The 13,041-nt window shown below is 28.8% G+C and overlaps 1 protein-coding gene across 2 annotated transcripts in view; it reads right to left on the bottom strand.

The window, feature by feature from the left end:
* Nucleotides 1–11,300, bottom strand: part of LOC124490925 (uncharacterized) — a 36,454-nt gene extending 25,154 nt beyond the window's left edge. For both annotated transcript variants that reach the window (XM_075730659.1, XM_075730660.1), the window contains exons 1-2: nucleotides 10,377–11,300; nucleotides 7,402–8,730 (exon numbers count right to left, since the gene is read on the bottom strand). In XM_075730659.1, coding sequence (XP_075586774.1) covers nucleotides 7,402–8,059 — 658 coding nt within the window. In that variant the 5' untranslated portion in view covers nucleotides 8,060–8,730; nucleotides 10,377–11,300. The remainder of the gene's footprint in view (nucleotides 1–7,401; nucleotides 8,731–10,376) is intronic.
* Between the last annotated feature and the right edge of the window lie 1,741 nt (nucleotides 11,301–13,041).

Here is a 13,041-nt window from a genome sequence, read left to right on the forward strand (position 1 = left end):
AAAAAAAAAACTTTGCCTTCAAGGAATCATATCAGTTGTTTTCACTGTTTCATTTTCATTTTAACTTTGTACAAACAAACAAACATTTATAGAAATGAAAAAAAAATAAATAAATAAAAAACATTCGTCATCGAATGAATGTATTTTGTACGACCAAAAAAAAAAAATTGACACCAAAAAACCACCACCACCATCATCATCATGAGTTCTTAGAAAGAAAAGGCTCGTTTCTTGATGCTGGTAAATAAATTCTCTTGAGAGAATGAAAATGATCATATTGTGTTAAGAAATAAGCCAAAAGTAAAAAAAATTCCCATTCTCGATCCAAAATGCACAATGAAAAAGAAAACTTGTCAGTCAAATTAATCTCTTTTCTCATTCACACGAGATTTTCTGATGTCCCTCCCCCCCAAAAAAAACAGCAACAAATTCTCTCTTTTTTTCCAATATAAACATTATCTTTCACTATGCTGAACATACACACACACACACACACACATGATTTTTTTCTAAGAATTGAAAACAAAAAATATCAGACCATATGGACCAACGTTTTCATATATAAATAAAGGTTATATTAATTAAAATAAATTTGCTTCATCATTGCTTGTTAGTTGTTTGTAGTTGTCGTAGATTATAGTCTAGATTTTTTTTGCTTGTAAATTTCCGGAGAAATTTCATTTTTAGGAAATTTTCCATCAATTCAAAAAAAAAAATCGAAATGAAACAAATCAATCGATGAATCATCGAATGGCTATAACTTATTTATCGTTTATGTGTGTGTGTGTGTGTGTGTGTGTGTGTGTGTGTTTTGAACCAAAAATCCGATTTAGATTCAATTTTGGCACCATATTTTACAGACAAAAATGAATGAAGAAATAAATCCTATTAACAAATTGTATTTGAAAATCTAAATCTATTTACAATCTGTTATTGAAACCACCCGTTATTATGTAATGAGAAAAAAGGTGTTGAAAATTTTGGTTCCAAAAAAAAAAAAAAAATCTTGTGCATCACATTCTTGATTACCTGGCGGCTATACATTGAAATTGATCAAAGTGAAATTCAAATGTACACTGCATATGTTCGTTTTTTTTTTGGTGGTCAAGAAATATTGAATTTTCAAGAAAATTTTTTTTTTCTAAAACCAGGAAATAAATAAAATTGTGCTATAGCAGTCAATTCAAGTGTGAAAATGTCTCCACATTATTCTTGAATTATTCTTGAAGTAGAATTTAATTATAAATATAGAGATTATTTACCCCCACCACACACACACACACACACATAAAATTTGACCTATCTGAATTGAAAATTCTGCGAAGACAAGCAATTTGTTTTGTTTTTTGTTTTTGTTTCTATTTGAAAATGTCAAATATTAATTGGGCTATCCATTAACACCATTACCATTCGATTTATAAATACAGATCACGAAATGGATATAATAATAATATTTCAAACTCTAAAAAGAAAAAAAATGACAAAAAAAACCATACCTAAAATGAAATTGAATTTTATGAAACATAATCTGAACACAACACAACACGTATAATAATCACAAATCAATTGTCCATGGAAATGTTCCTGAAAACAGCTGCTACTGCTTCATCACAATCGGATACAGTTGAAATGGAAAAAAACATCACCATTTCTACTCATGTTTGTACAAATCAGATGTCGTTTTTAAAGGTTGTAAAAATTCTAATTTGTTTTTATTTTTGTTAGTGAAGATTATCATTATCTGAAGAAAAAAAACATCTAGCCTTTATGAATTCCAAAAATGGCCCATCTCGGACATTCAATGATGATGACAATCAGATCAGAAACTGCCCCCAGTCCCCTCACAAAAAAAACGATCAAATACGTGATTCTTATGCTTAATGTGTGCGTGCGTGTGTTTGGTGTTTAATGATTAAAATTATCAATGGAATATAAATATTATTATTATTATACTATATTCGAACCACAAGTTCATGGTAGGATATTTTTTCCCATTCTGATCCATGATTATCATCATCATCATCATCGATGATCACTACTACTTATTATTGATCAACGATGATGATGATTAGTTGATTGAATATCAATCCATTCGTAATTCATTCGTTTTTCTCTCATCGATTATTATTGATTGCTTCCTGAGATATGATGATGATGAGGCCGTGATTTGTCTGTGGATGTGGCCAAAAAATGAATTCATTTTTTGGAAACAATGTGATAGACAAAAATTTGCTAGCCACACATCATTATATATTATTCCCAATGGTCAAATAACTTTTGTCAGAATTATTTTTATTTTCCAAATTCAAATTCAAAAGGATTTTTGTTTTGTTTTACTTTTTTTGACGTTTAAAACTCTTTATTCTCTTTCGCATTGATTAAGCCTTTAATTTTCCGACTGAATTCTCGTTATAATAATAATTAGCTTGCTGTTGAAAGATAGTGAGATAGAGATAACAAAACAAAAGAAAAGAATCTATTTTCACACACACACACACATGCACATTCCTTCATTTTGGATGTTAATTCATCATTCATTTCGTGCTATTTGGGTGGATCTCGGTTAGTTCAACAAGAAAAAAAAATTGAATGGAATCGATTACAAATGAAGAATCTCTGAAACTGAGCATGAATAAGAAAAAGTTAATCAATTTTTTTTTCATTTTGTCACATGAAATTCTGCATAAAATTCATTACCACTTCTTATACCAAAAAAAAAGTTTTATATCCACACACATACACACACAGAATAATCATCAGAATCATAAAATGAAAACAAAAAGACAAAAAAAAATCAACGACAATAGAAACAAAAAAGGGACATAATTAATTCAAATTAGAAATCATTTCCATTGTATACATGCATATATGCCGGCATTCTAAATTCATTGATATTGATATTTTTTTTTCTTGGTTGCTCTCCCTTTCCCTACCCCCCAAACATTTTGGCCATTTGCGATTCATCATTATTATTCAAAAGAGGAAAAGAAAATTTAAATAATTGATTAATTAAACCAAACGAAACAAAAAGACAATGATAATGATGAAAATCTGGTTTTTTTTCTCTTGAAATCGGTTATAAAGGGTGAAATGAACATCTTTAGAACAAAATGGACCATGGTTGAATAGGCAACCAAAATTCCATTCCATTTAATAGTTTGATAATAAAAGACTGAAACTTGATAAAAAAAAAAGAAAAAAACAATACAACAACAATGAGAGAATCGAAAATAATAATAAAGAATGAATGAATATCATCACAGTTAACGATAGCGACGTGATATATGGTTCCATAAAGAATTGTATTGAATCAAGAAAATAATAAACCGGTGGCCATTCATTATCTAGCATTCTAGTTTTTATCAATAGTAACAACAGCAATAACAAATGATTAGATCATATCCGATCAGATCAGATCAGATCCAAATCAAATATACAATGGGTGTGTGTAATTTGTATGTATGTGTGTGTGTGTTTGTGTTCAGATTGGAACATCAATGAGCAATGGAAAAATTACCGGAAATAGAACAAACAAACAGATAAAAAATTATTCTGCCCCATTCTGGCTGGTTATTTTATGGCTTTTTCTTACTATTCAATTTTATCCATCGCAATCAATCCAATGATATATAACAGATACTTGAATTTGGTTCACTATTACAACTACAACATTTATGGAATTTTAATGTAATAAAATAATATTTACTGGAGCAAAAATAAACGAAAAAAAAATTATGATTATTGTAGCCATCATCAGACATGAATTTCCGTAATACATACATACACACATACACACACACACACACAGACATACTATCATGATGATGATCATCATTGAATATGGATAACGGTAAACATGCATTATAACCATATATTTAATCGACTATGACGATGATGATGATGACTGGTGGGTGGTGATTAAAATCGTCCAAATCCAAAAAATTTTTTTATTTTATTTCCAGTAAAGCCATATTCTGTATATCAGCTAGCTATAGCTCAATCAAGTTAGGTTATGGTTATCGTCAAATTGAACTGAAAAAAAAATCAAAACATAAAATCGAAAAAATTCTTCAAAAATGCATCCATTTTGTTTTATATTTTTGGAATTGCCAATCTACATGAAAACAAAATTTCTTCTCTCCAAATGGTTTTCACACCATCACATCATATTCTGGCAATTTACTTTTCCAAAACCAATTGGTTGATTTTGATTTATTGATTTTTTTCTGTTCATCGTTTTTTTTCTAAAAAAACGATATTTGTTTGTTGTTGTTGTTTTTTTTTGAAAAGGAACAATGTTTTAATGGTAGCCGATCATCACAAAAAAAAACAACAACAAATGGATGGTTTTCTGTACACCATTGGTTTTAATGATCATCATGATTCATCCATTTTGGAACATCATCATCCATATATATAAAACTTTCAAACAATGGGATTTTTTTTTGCGAGAAATTTGAGAGAGAGAGAAAAAAAAATTCAAATAACCAAAAATTCGATAACCAAAAGATTACGTCATTTATGAATACACAAAAGTTTTTCAAATGAATAGGAAAAGAAGATGGATGGATAAAGTTTTTTTTCACTGTTTTTTTTTCAAAGAATTTAGATCGTTTTATAGAATTTTTTTTTCATTCTCATACCGAAAGAACAAAAAAAAACTCCAAACATACACACACACACACATAGAATGTATAGACACGCCCAATAATGAAATATCATGAACAAAAAAAAAATCATTTACATAATCTAACATTGAATATAATCATCGTCATTTTCACACACACATACACACACACACCATCTGTTCTTTCACTTTCTGTGTTTCTCATCTGGTTTTGACTGACTATTCAAATGAATGTGGAAAAAAGAAAAAGATTCTCATCATCATCATCATCATCATTTCTGGATCGGAGAAGAAATTGAAAACAAAAAATTTGAATTTTGTGAATCGTGGATGCGAAAAAAAAGAAGAAAAATATAAATTATTTAGTGCAATATCATCATCACCAACCATCATTATCTTTATTCATTCAATTTGATTTGATTTTACTGAAAAACAACAACAACAACAACAACAACGACAGCAACAACAACAGCGAATTTTCTTTTCTTCTTTTTTGTTTAAAATGAAATTCAAAGATTCTTGAAATTGAGAACAACGAATGGAATGGTAAAAACAAAGGAAAACAAAACAAAGAATAAAAACTTTTTTTTTTATTTCAACCAATTTCTCAATTTCAAAATAAATTTGAATCTCTTTTCTTTTCTTTCCTATTTTTTTTATGAATTACTTTGAACTTTGATTTTTTTTTCTTTTTCTTCTTCTTTTTTTTTATTTGATCTTTTGAAAATGGAATGATTGAACAAATATACAGATAGATAGATAGATAGTGGTAGATGTGCGAAAAAATTGCCTGTATGGTTTGTGTTCCCAGTGGAAATTTTTTTTTCTTTTCTTTTTAGTTTTTTCCTATACCTATTCATCATTGATGATTCATGATCAAAATGATGTAATGATTATTTATAAGAGAATATTCCAGACAAACAAATAAAAAAAAAATCGAAAATTCTTAATTTAAAACCAAATCAACATCAACATCGATTGATTGTTTGCTGGTGTTAAAATAGCCACTTTTTATTATTATTATTTTTTTTTTTTTGTTTGCTTGGTTATAAATTTAAATTAATGACACTGATAATGAAATGATACATTGTATTTGGACAACCTTTTTGAAATTAATTTAAAAATCATTTCACTATTGACGAGAAAAAAAAACGTAAGAAATGATGATGATGATGATGATGATGATATGATTCAAGATTGATTCACATGAACAAATTTACAAACAAAATCAGAATATAAATCATGTACATACACAGAAAAAAAAGACTTTTCTGTCTATTTAGAAACTATTGAAATCATCATCATCATCATCATGTGATGATCATCATTATAGAAAGTAAAAAAAAAATGTTCGCTTTGGGAATATTCTGCCTAGCTCACCATGTGTCTGTGTCTATGTGCTTTTCATTCATTCATTCATTCATTGAATCGAAATTCATTTCACATCATTTACATCAACGAGTTTTTTTTCTGTCCATTGACTCATCATCATTGTTATATTGTATACGAAAAAAAACAAAAGAAAAGAAAAACAAAATGATCTTGAATCACATTGGAGATAATAATGATGATGATGATACAATTGATGCAACAGACACACACACACACACACACACACACACTCACAAGACAAAATTAGAATGAATTTCGATTTTGATTGAGAAAATCTGATTGAAAATGAATTAAGTGAATTGAATTGAATAAATGGTAATAAAAGTGTTCATTATTCAATATAGGAAAATGTGAATTGAAAATATTTTGATCAACAATCAGCAAAAAAAAGAAAAAGAAAAAACTATCGATAGTATCGATTTGAGTATAATCATTATTTCCTGCTAAAAGTGTTAAAAGTATTTCATCATGTGATGATCAGGATAATTAAGAAAATAGATAGATTCAAATGTGTGAATTCAGCATAATAAGTTTTTTTTTTCATTGAAATTTTTAATATTTTAAAATTTTCATTCCAAGATAGCTTACATAGCAAATGAGAAATGAAGAAAGAAAAATCTTTTTTTTTGCCATAATGAATTGAATGAAAAAAAGAGAAAATTCACTTTGATTGTGTGACAATTGAAATGGATGCAAAAAAAGAGAGAGAAAATTTCATTATTCAAAATCATCATCATCATCATTGCAGCAATAAAATTCACTTCACACACACACACACACACACACAGATGGTTAAATGGGTTGCCATTTTATTTTAACCAAACGACAAAACAAATTGAACCCAAGTGTGAAATTAGTCTCTCTCTCTCTCTCTCTCTCTCTCTCTCTCTCTCTCTCTCTCTCTCTCTCTCTCTCTCTCTCTCTCTCTCTCTCTCTCTCTCTCTCTCTCTCTCTCTCTCTCTCTCTCTCTCTCTCTCTCTCTCTCTCTCTCTCTCTCTCTCTCTCTGTGTGGCAAAAAATGTAAGTTCATTTAAATATAATTTGGTGAATTACCCAGGCCCAGCTTGCGTACATTCAAAATAAAATCTCGTTTTCATCTCATTATATAAAATCGACACGATGATGGTGAAATTTGAAAAATTTCATTTTCATTTTTATACCGGAAAAAAAATTTATCCATCCATTTATTTGAAAAACAAAACAAAACAAAACAAAAAAAATTGTCCACATAAATCGGTAAACCGTAAAATTTTTTTCCATTTGTTTGTTCAGTTTCCAGACCAAATGAATATTACAAGTCAACAAACTTTTAATAATAAAAATCATTTGATTGTCGGACGAATAAAAAAAAAAAAGTTTCTCTTGACTATCAGCACACTTACCATGATTATGATGAGATTCAGATTGATGAAACCTGCATGAACCATGTGTTGTCGAAATAGTTGATGATGGCCATAATGATAATGATCTTCTTCGGGTTGTTGTTGTTGTTGTTGATGATGATGATGTTATTGTTGTTGGTTTTTGTTCTAGTTCATCATCATCATCATCATCATCACAATAATCACTGTTCGTGACGAATCTGGCAACAAACGGATCCATTATTCTTTGTTGTTGTTTTACGTTTTTATGATGTTCATCATCATCATCATCATCAATAGAATGGAGATGATGATGGTCAATATGTTTAATAGTTTTATAATAACCACCAGAATCAGATTCAATACAACAACAACAACTACTACTATTACTACTAAACATGGAAACTTTTGTTGTACCAGAATTTATATTATTCAAAGAATAATGTAAAAAATTACCAATACTTGAATATGGAAATTGACATTGTTTATATTGATAACATTGTTGTTGTTTATGATGTTTTTTCATATAAAAAAACATTGAATGATCGATGACATTCATCATTATCATGTTTTCATTATTGTTGTTGTCATCATCATCATCATCATTATCATCGTTAAATGTTGTCCATATTGGTGGTCGTTGTTGTCGTTTTTGATGGTATGTTAATGTTTTCATCATTTACAATAGCAAACACATTTTCAATCATAATGATGATGATGATGATGGAGCTGATAAAAAACTTTTGCTTCTTTTTTTTCGCGATTCAGATTCTGGAACAGAAAAAACTTAATAAAAGATCAAAGACATCGGCTGCTACTATTGTTGTTGAGTGTGTGTGTGTGTGAAAGGGAGAGAGAGAGAGAGGAAAAAAAATTTGCCTAAAAATTACACACACACAAACACACACACATTAATTGAATATATATGGAATTATCGATTCTTGTTGTCGGTTACATTATTGTTGATGATGTCAATATAGTAGTTGACATTAAAGTTGTTGTTGTCATTGTCAAAATAATTGATATTGTTGTTGTTGTTGTTGTTGTTGTTACATTGAAATTTTTTCCACATTTGGACATATTAGTGGACATGGCCACAGAAAAAAAAAACACACACAGACACACACACATCAAAAACGAAGGAGAAAAATTTTCAACAATTTTATATGTCGACAGATATTTATATCTAAATCATATTTTTTGACAAACACACACACAAACACAAAATAGACAGCTGCTGTCGAAAAGAAAATGAATGCAAAAAATCCAAAAAGGACAAGAATTTGAAAATGTTTTCAATATATACGACACAATTATTAATTCTGTAACTGTTTACTGTTGTTGTTGTCGCTGTTGTCGTCGAAGAATGTTGTGAACATCACGATGACGATGATGACATAATGAATGAAAAGAAAAAGACAAAAATTAAAATTCAATTCAAGTTAATTAATTGTAATGAAAGTAAATGAATAATGAACTGGAATGGGACGAAAAAAAAATTAGCATCAATCACAATTGGCCAAAAAAAAAACCAACCCAGACAACAGCCAAAAACATTGTCAATTAATTTTTATTTTTATTTTTATTTTCGGTTCAGAAATAAACCAATTTCCAAATAAAATTCAATGTCACTCTTGACAACAACAACAACAACGACGACGACAACGAATATACCACGATGATCCAAGAGAAAAAAAAGGATTTTCAAAAAAATATTACTGGGACAACAATGATCAACAACAACAACCAGTCAATCAGTGTGTTATTCATTGTGTGTCTATGTTATTGGATAATTTGGTTTTGATGTAAATTCTGTTATATAATAAATGCATGAATGTTTAATGCATTGAAAATTGAGCTTCACTGCATTGCATTTTCGTATTTTCATCGTTGATCATCATCATCATCATAATTATTTATATATTGATTTGGTTGAAGATTTTTTTTTCTGTTTCTGGTTTTGTTCAGTGCAAAAAAACCAAAAATAAAAAAAAACAGAAAATTCTAGTCTGGAAAAAAGAATATTCTGGAAATTTTTTCTTTTTTTCTACAGTTCAAAAAGTTTTGGAAATAATTCTAAAAAAAAAAATTCTTTCGAACCAATCAAATCAATATTTATTTACATCTGTTTCGTATGAAATATACATGTTTCGAATGTGAATTATGTTTATTAATCGGTTTCAAATCAATTGAATGGCCGACCATCATTTTGGATCAATAAGTTTTCATTTTTTCCCCAGTTATCATCATCATCATCGTTTCAAGAATGAATGGGTTAACATTTGAAAGCTTGCAAACATTCGGTTTGTTTGTTTGTTTGTTTCGGCCAGTTGTTTCAAAAGATTCACAACAACCACCACCACCAACAACAACAACAAAATTATTGTCGAACACGAAAAAAAAACTGGCTAATGGTTCTCAAAGTTTTTTTTTTTGCTTTCTGAAGATTGAAAAAAAACATGAAATCGATTAAGCACAATGATGATGATGATGATGATGGTAAATGATGGATGAAATAAAATTTATGATGCTCAAAAATTTCGTTGTTATTGTATCGGAATGATATCGATCCATTTTGGTCAATGAAAAACACAAGCAAACTATTACATAACACACACACACACACAGTGTCACACACACCAACAACAACAATAATGATGAAAAACAGAAAAAACAAATTCATCGATGATGATGATCGCAGTTGTTGTCGACATTTTTTGTTTCATTCTTAGGAAACAAAAAAAAATAAGTAAAGAATTTCAAGTTGAATCATGAAATGGAATCGAAATAATGATTCTTACAAAATCAATGTTTTTCCTTTTTCACTGTTTAGTATATGGGAAAGATTTTTGGAAATTTTCTCTAGAATTTTCTTACTACTAGCAAAAGATTAGTCAATTTATTTTATTTCAAAAATTCATTAGACAAAATTTCTGAGAAAAAAAGATGGAAATTTCGTAGAATTTTTTTTTTGAAAAAAAATAATGATTACCCACCAACCACCACAACAAATCACGGCAAAAATTCAAGTAGATATACACACACAGAGACACTCTTGTAAGTTTTTTTTCTGTTCATCTCTTCCTGTCAACGTCTGGATATTGAATGAACATCATCATCATCATATGATGATGTTGTTGTTGTTGTTGGCGTTTCTTATTTGAAAATTGAATTGTGCAGCACAATTCTTTTTTTTCTCCACAGAATAACTGTAAGCAGCCAAAAAAAAAGAATTCAGTTCAAGATCGATTGTGTGTGTGTGTGTGCCGACATCGGTTTGTGACATCAATCAGATTTTTTTTTCTTATTTCATTTCATTGTTCGCTGATCAATGAACTGTTGAGACACACACATATACAGTGGTGAATGTAGATGATGATGAGATGAATATAGAGATTTTTTTTTCTTTTGGATAACAAATGATCATTTGCTATTGTTGTTGTTGTTGTTGTTGATCAATACGGTTTGTTGATGATGATTATAATGAATTATCGATTTTTTTTCAATTTTTTTGTTGATCGATTTTGTTTTTTTTTCGTTTCGTTTTTTTTTGGGGGGGGCGAGAATGAAGTAGATGAAAAATGAAATGAAAAAAAATACTAAGAAATCATCATCATCATCATGTCAATGATGTATGGCAAAGATTTCCAATCATCATCAAAATCTTTGGTTGTATTATATTATATATGTGTAAAGATTCGAACGATTCGAAAGATTTATTTATTCATTCATTCATTTGTCGTTGTTGTTATTGTTGTTCAGACACGCCCATTTGATCACATTTCATCGATCCACAAATACACACATACACACACACACCGATAGTGTTGATGATAATAATTAGATAGATAAATGGATAACACAGAATTGACATAGATTCTTTTGCGATAATCATCAAAAAAAAAAATATTCTGTTATCTATTCAGATTGGATTCTGAAACACGAATGATGAAAAAAATGTTCAAGAAAAAAAAAATTTTTTTTTGCCGCCCTGCCTATTCACATCGATGAAAGAATTCGAAAAAAAATAATAATTGTAGTAGTAGCACTAGTAGTAACTAGCCACATTTCAATACTTCGCAAACATTCATTATGCTACTACTATAGTGATGCTATTCTCACAACGAAAAGAATCTGCTAACAGCATATAAAATAGATAAACAATGATGTTTATATTATATATATAGTAATTTGAATTTTTTATGCATCAATGGAACAAAAAATTGTATCTAAATATATGACAAGACTGTACATCATCTCATAATATTATCCACCCCCGCCAAAAAAAAAGCTAAAATCTCAATGAAAATAATACACACACACACCCACACACAAATATGGCATATTCGTTTTTCGTTGATTTGATGTATTTTGGTTCTGGTCAAGCCAAATACAGATAATGTGATCAAATGAAATTAAATAAACGATCAATCATCAAAATAAACATCGATTTGATATAACAATAATAAAATATATTGACAAAGACATAATACCTTATAATAATAATAATAATAATAATATAATATATCCATCCGTAGATACAATGACAGTTACAATGATGAATGTGAAAAAATATGTCGTTATTATTGTGATGACAATTTGGAACCGTAGACCAGTGAGAGAGAGAGAGAGAGAGAAAAAAAAATAGATGAATATGCATAGAAAGAAGAGGAAAACAAACAAATCTAAGCAGATGAGAAAAAAAATGAAATGAAATGAAATGTAAAGAGAAATGATATGATGTGATGATGAGTTGATAATCCGACAAAAAAGATTTTTTTTCCTGTTTATTGTTTGTTTATTTGTCATTTGTAAATTCTTTGGAATTGGATTTTTTTCTTGTTTGATTGGTTTCCAATAATATTCAAATTCTGACAGGAAAATTTGAATATTGTCTAATTGTCCATTATGGAGAGTTATATTTTTTTTCTCTATAAATCGATAAATTATCTGTTTATCACTTATCATCGTTATTGATTGATTGATTGATTAATTATTAATATGAGAGAAAAGTGGAAAAAATCGATTCCTTTATTATTGGGTCGATTGATGGATTTTATTTTTCTAAACAACCGCTTACCCCATTTAAGCATAAAAAATGACATGACATTAATTCATTGACAAAAAAAACATCATCATCAACAACAACAACAACAACAACGATGACAGAAAGAAACAAAGTGACTAATTGATTTTTCGAGTTCCATTTGCATTCATCTTGTTTTCAATTGAAGAAAATTTTTTTTTCGCGCACAATCATCATCCACATGAAACACGATGACACATTTGATTCTTTTTTTTTCTTGTTTCAATTTGATTAAATTCGTAAATGGAATCTGTTGTAACATAACCGATGTAACATTAAGGCATTTGAAGAGAAGACCATGGAAAAAAATTCTAAAAGAAAAATCAGCCATCCAAAAAGTGAGGCAAACAGGAGCACCAAAAAAAAATTTCAATTCCGTAGCCATCGGGTTAAAAGATTTCAGATTTTTTTTTCTCAGTTGTCGTAGTTGCTGCTGCTGCTGCTGCTCATTACCATTATTCATGATTCTGAGATTTTATTTTTTCGGAAATTTTCAAAGAAAAAAAAATTAAAAGTCGATTTATTTTTATGTCACCCGGAAAAGTTTCTTAAAATTCATTCAAACACAAAACAAG

The sequence above is a fragment of the Dermatophagoides farinae genome, chromosome 4, assembly GCF_024713945.1.
Source record: "Dermatophagoides farinae isolate YC_2012a chromosome 4, ASM2471394v1, whole genome shotgun sequence".
Taxonomy (NCBI): domain Eukaryota; kingdom Metazoa; phylum Arthropoda; class Arachnida; order Sarcoptiformes; family Pyroglyphidae; genus Dermatophagoides; species Dermatophagoides farinae.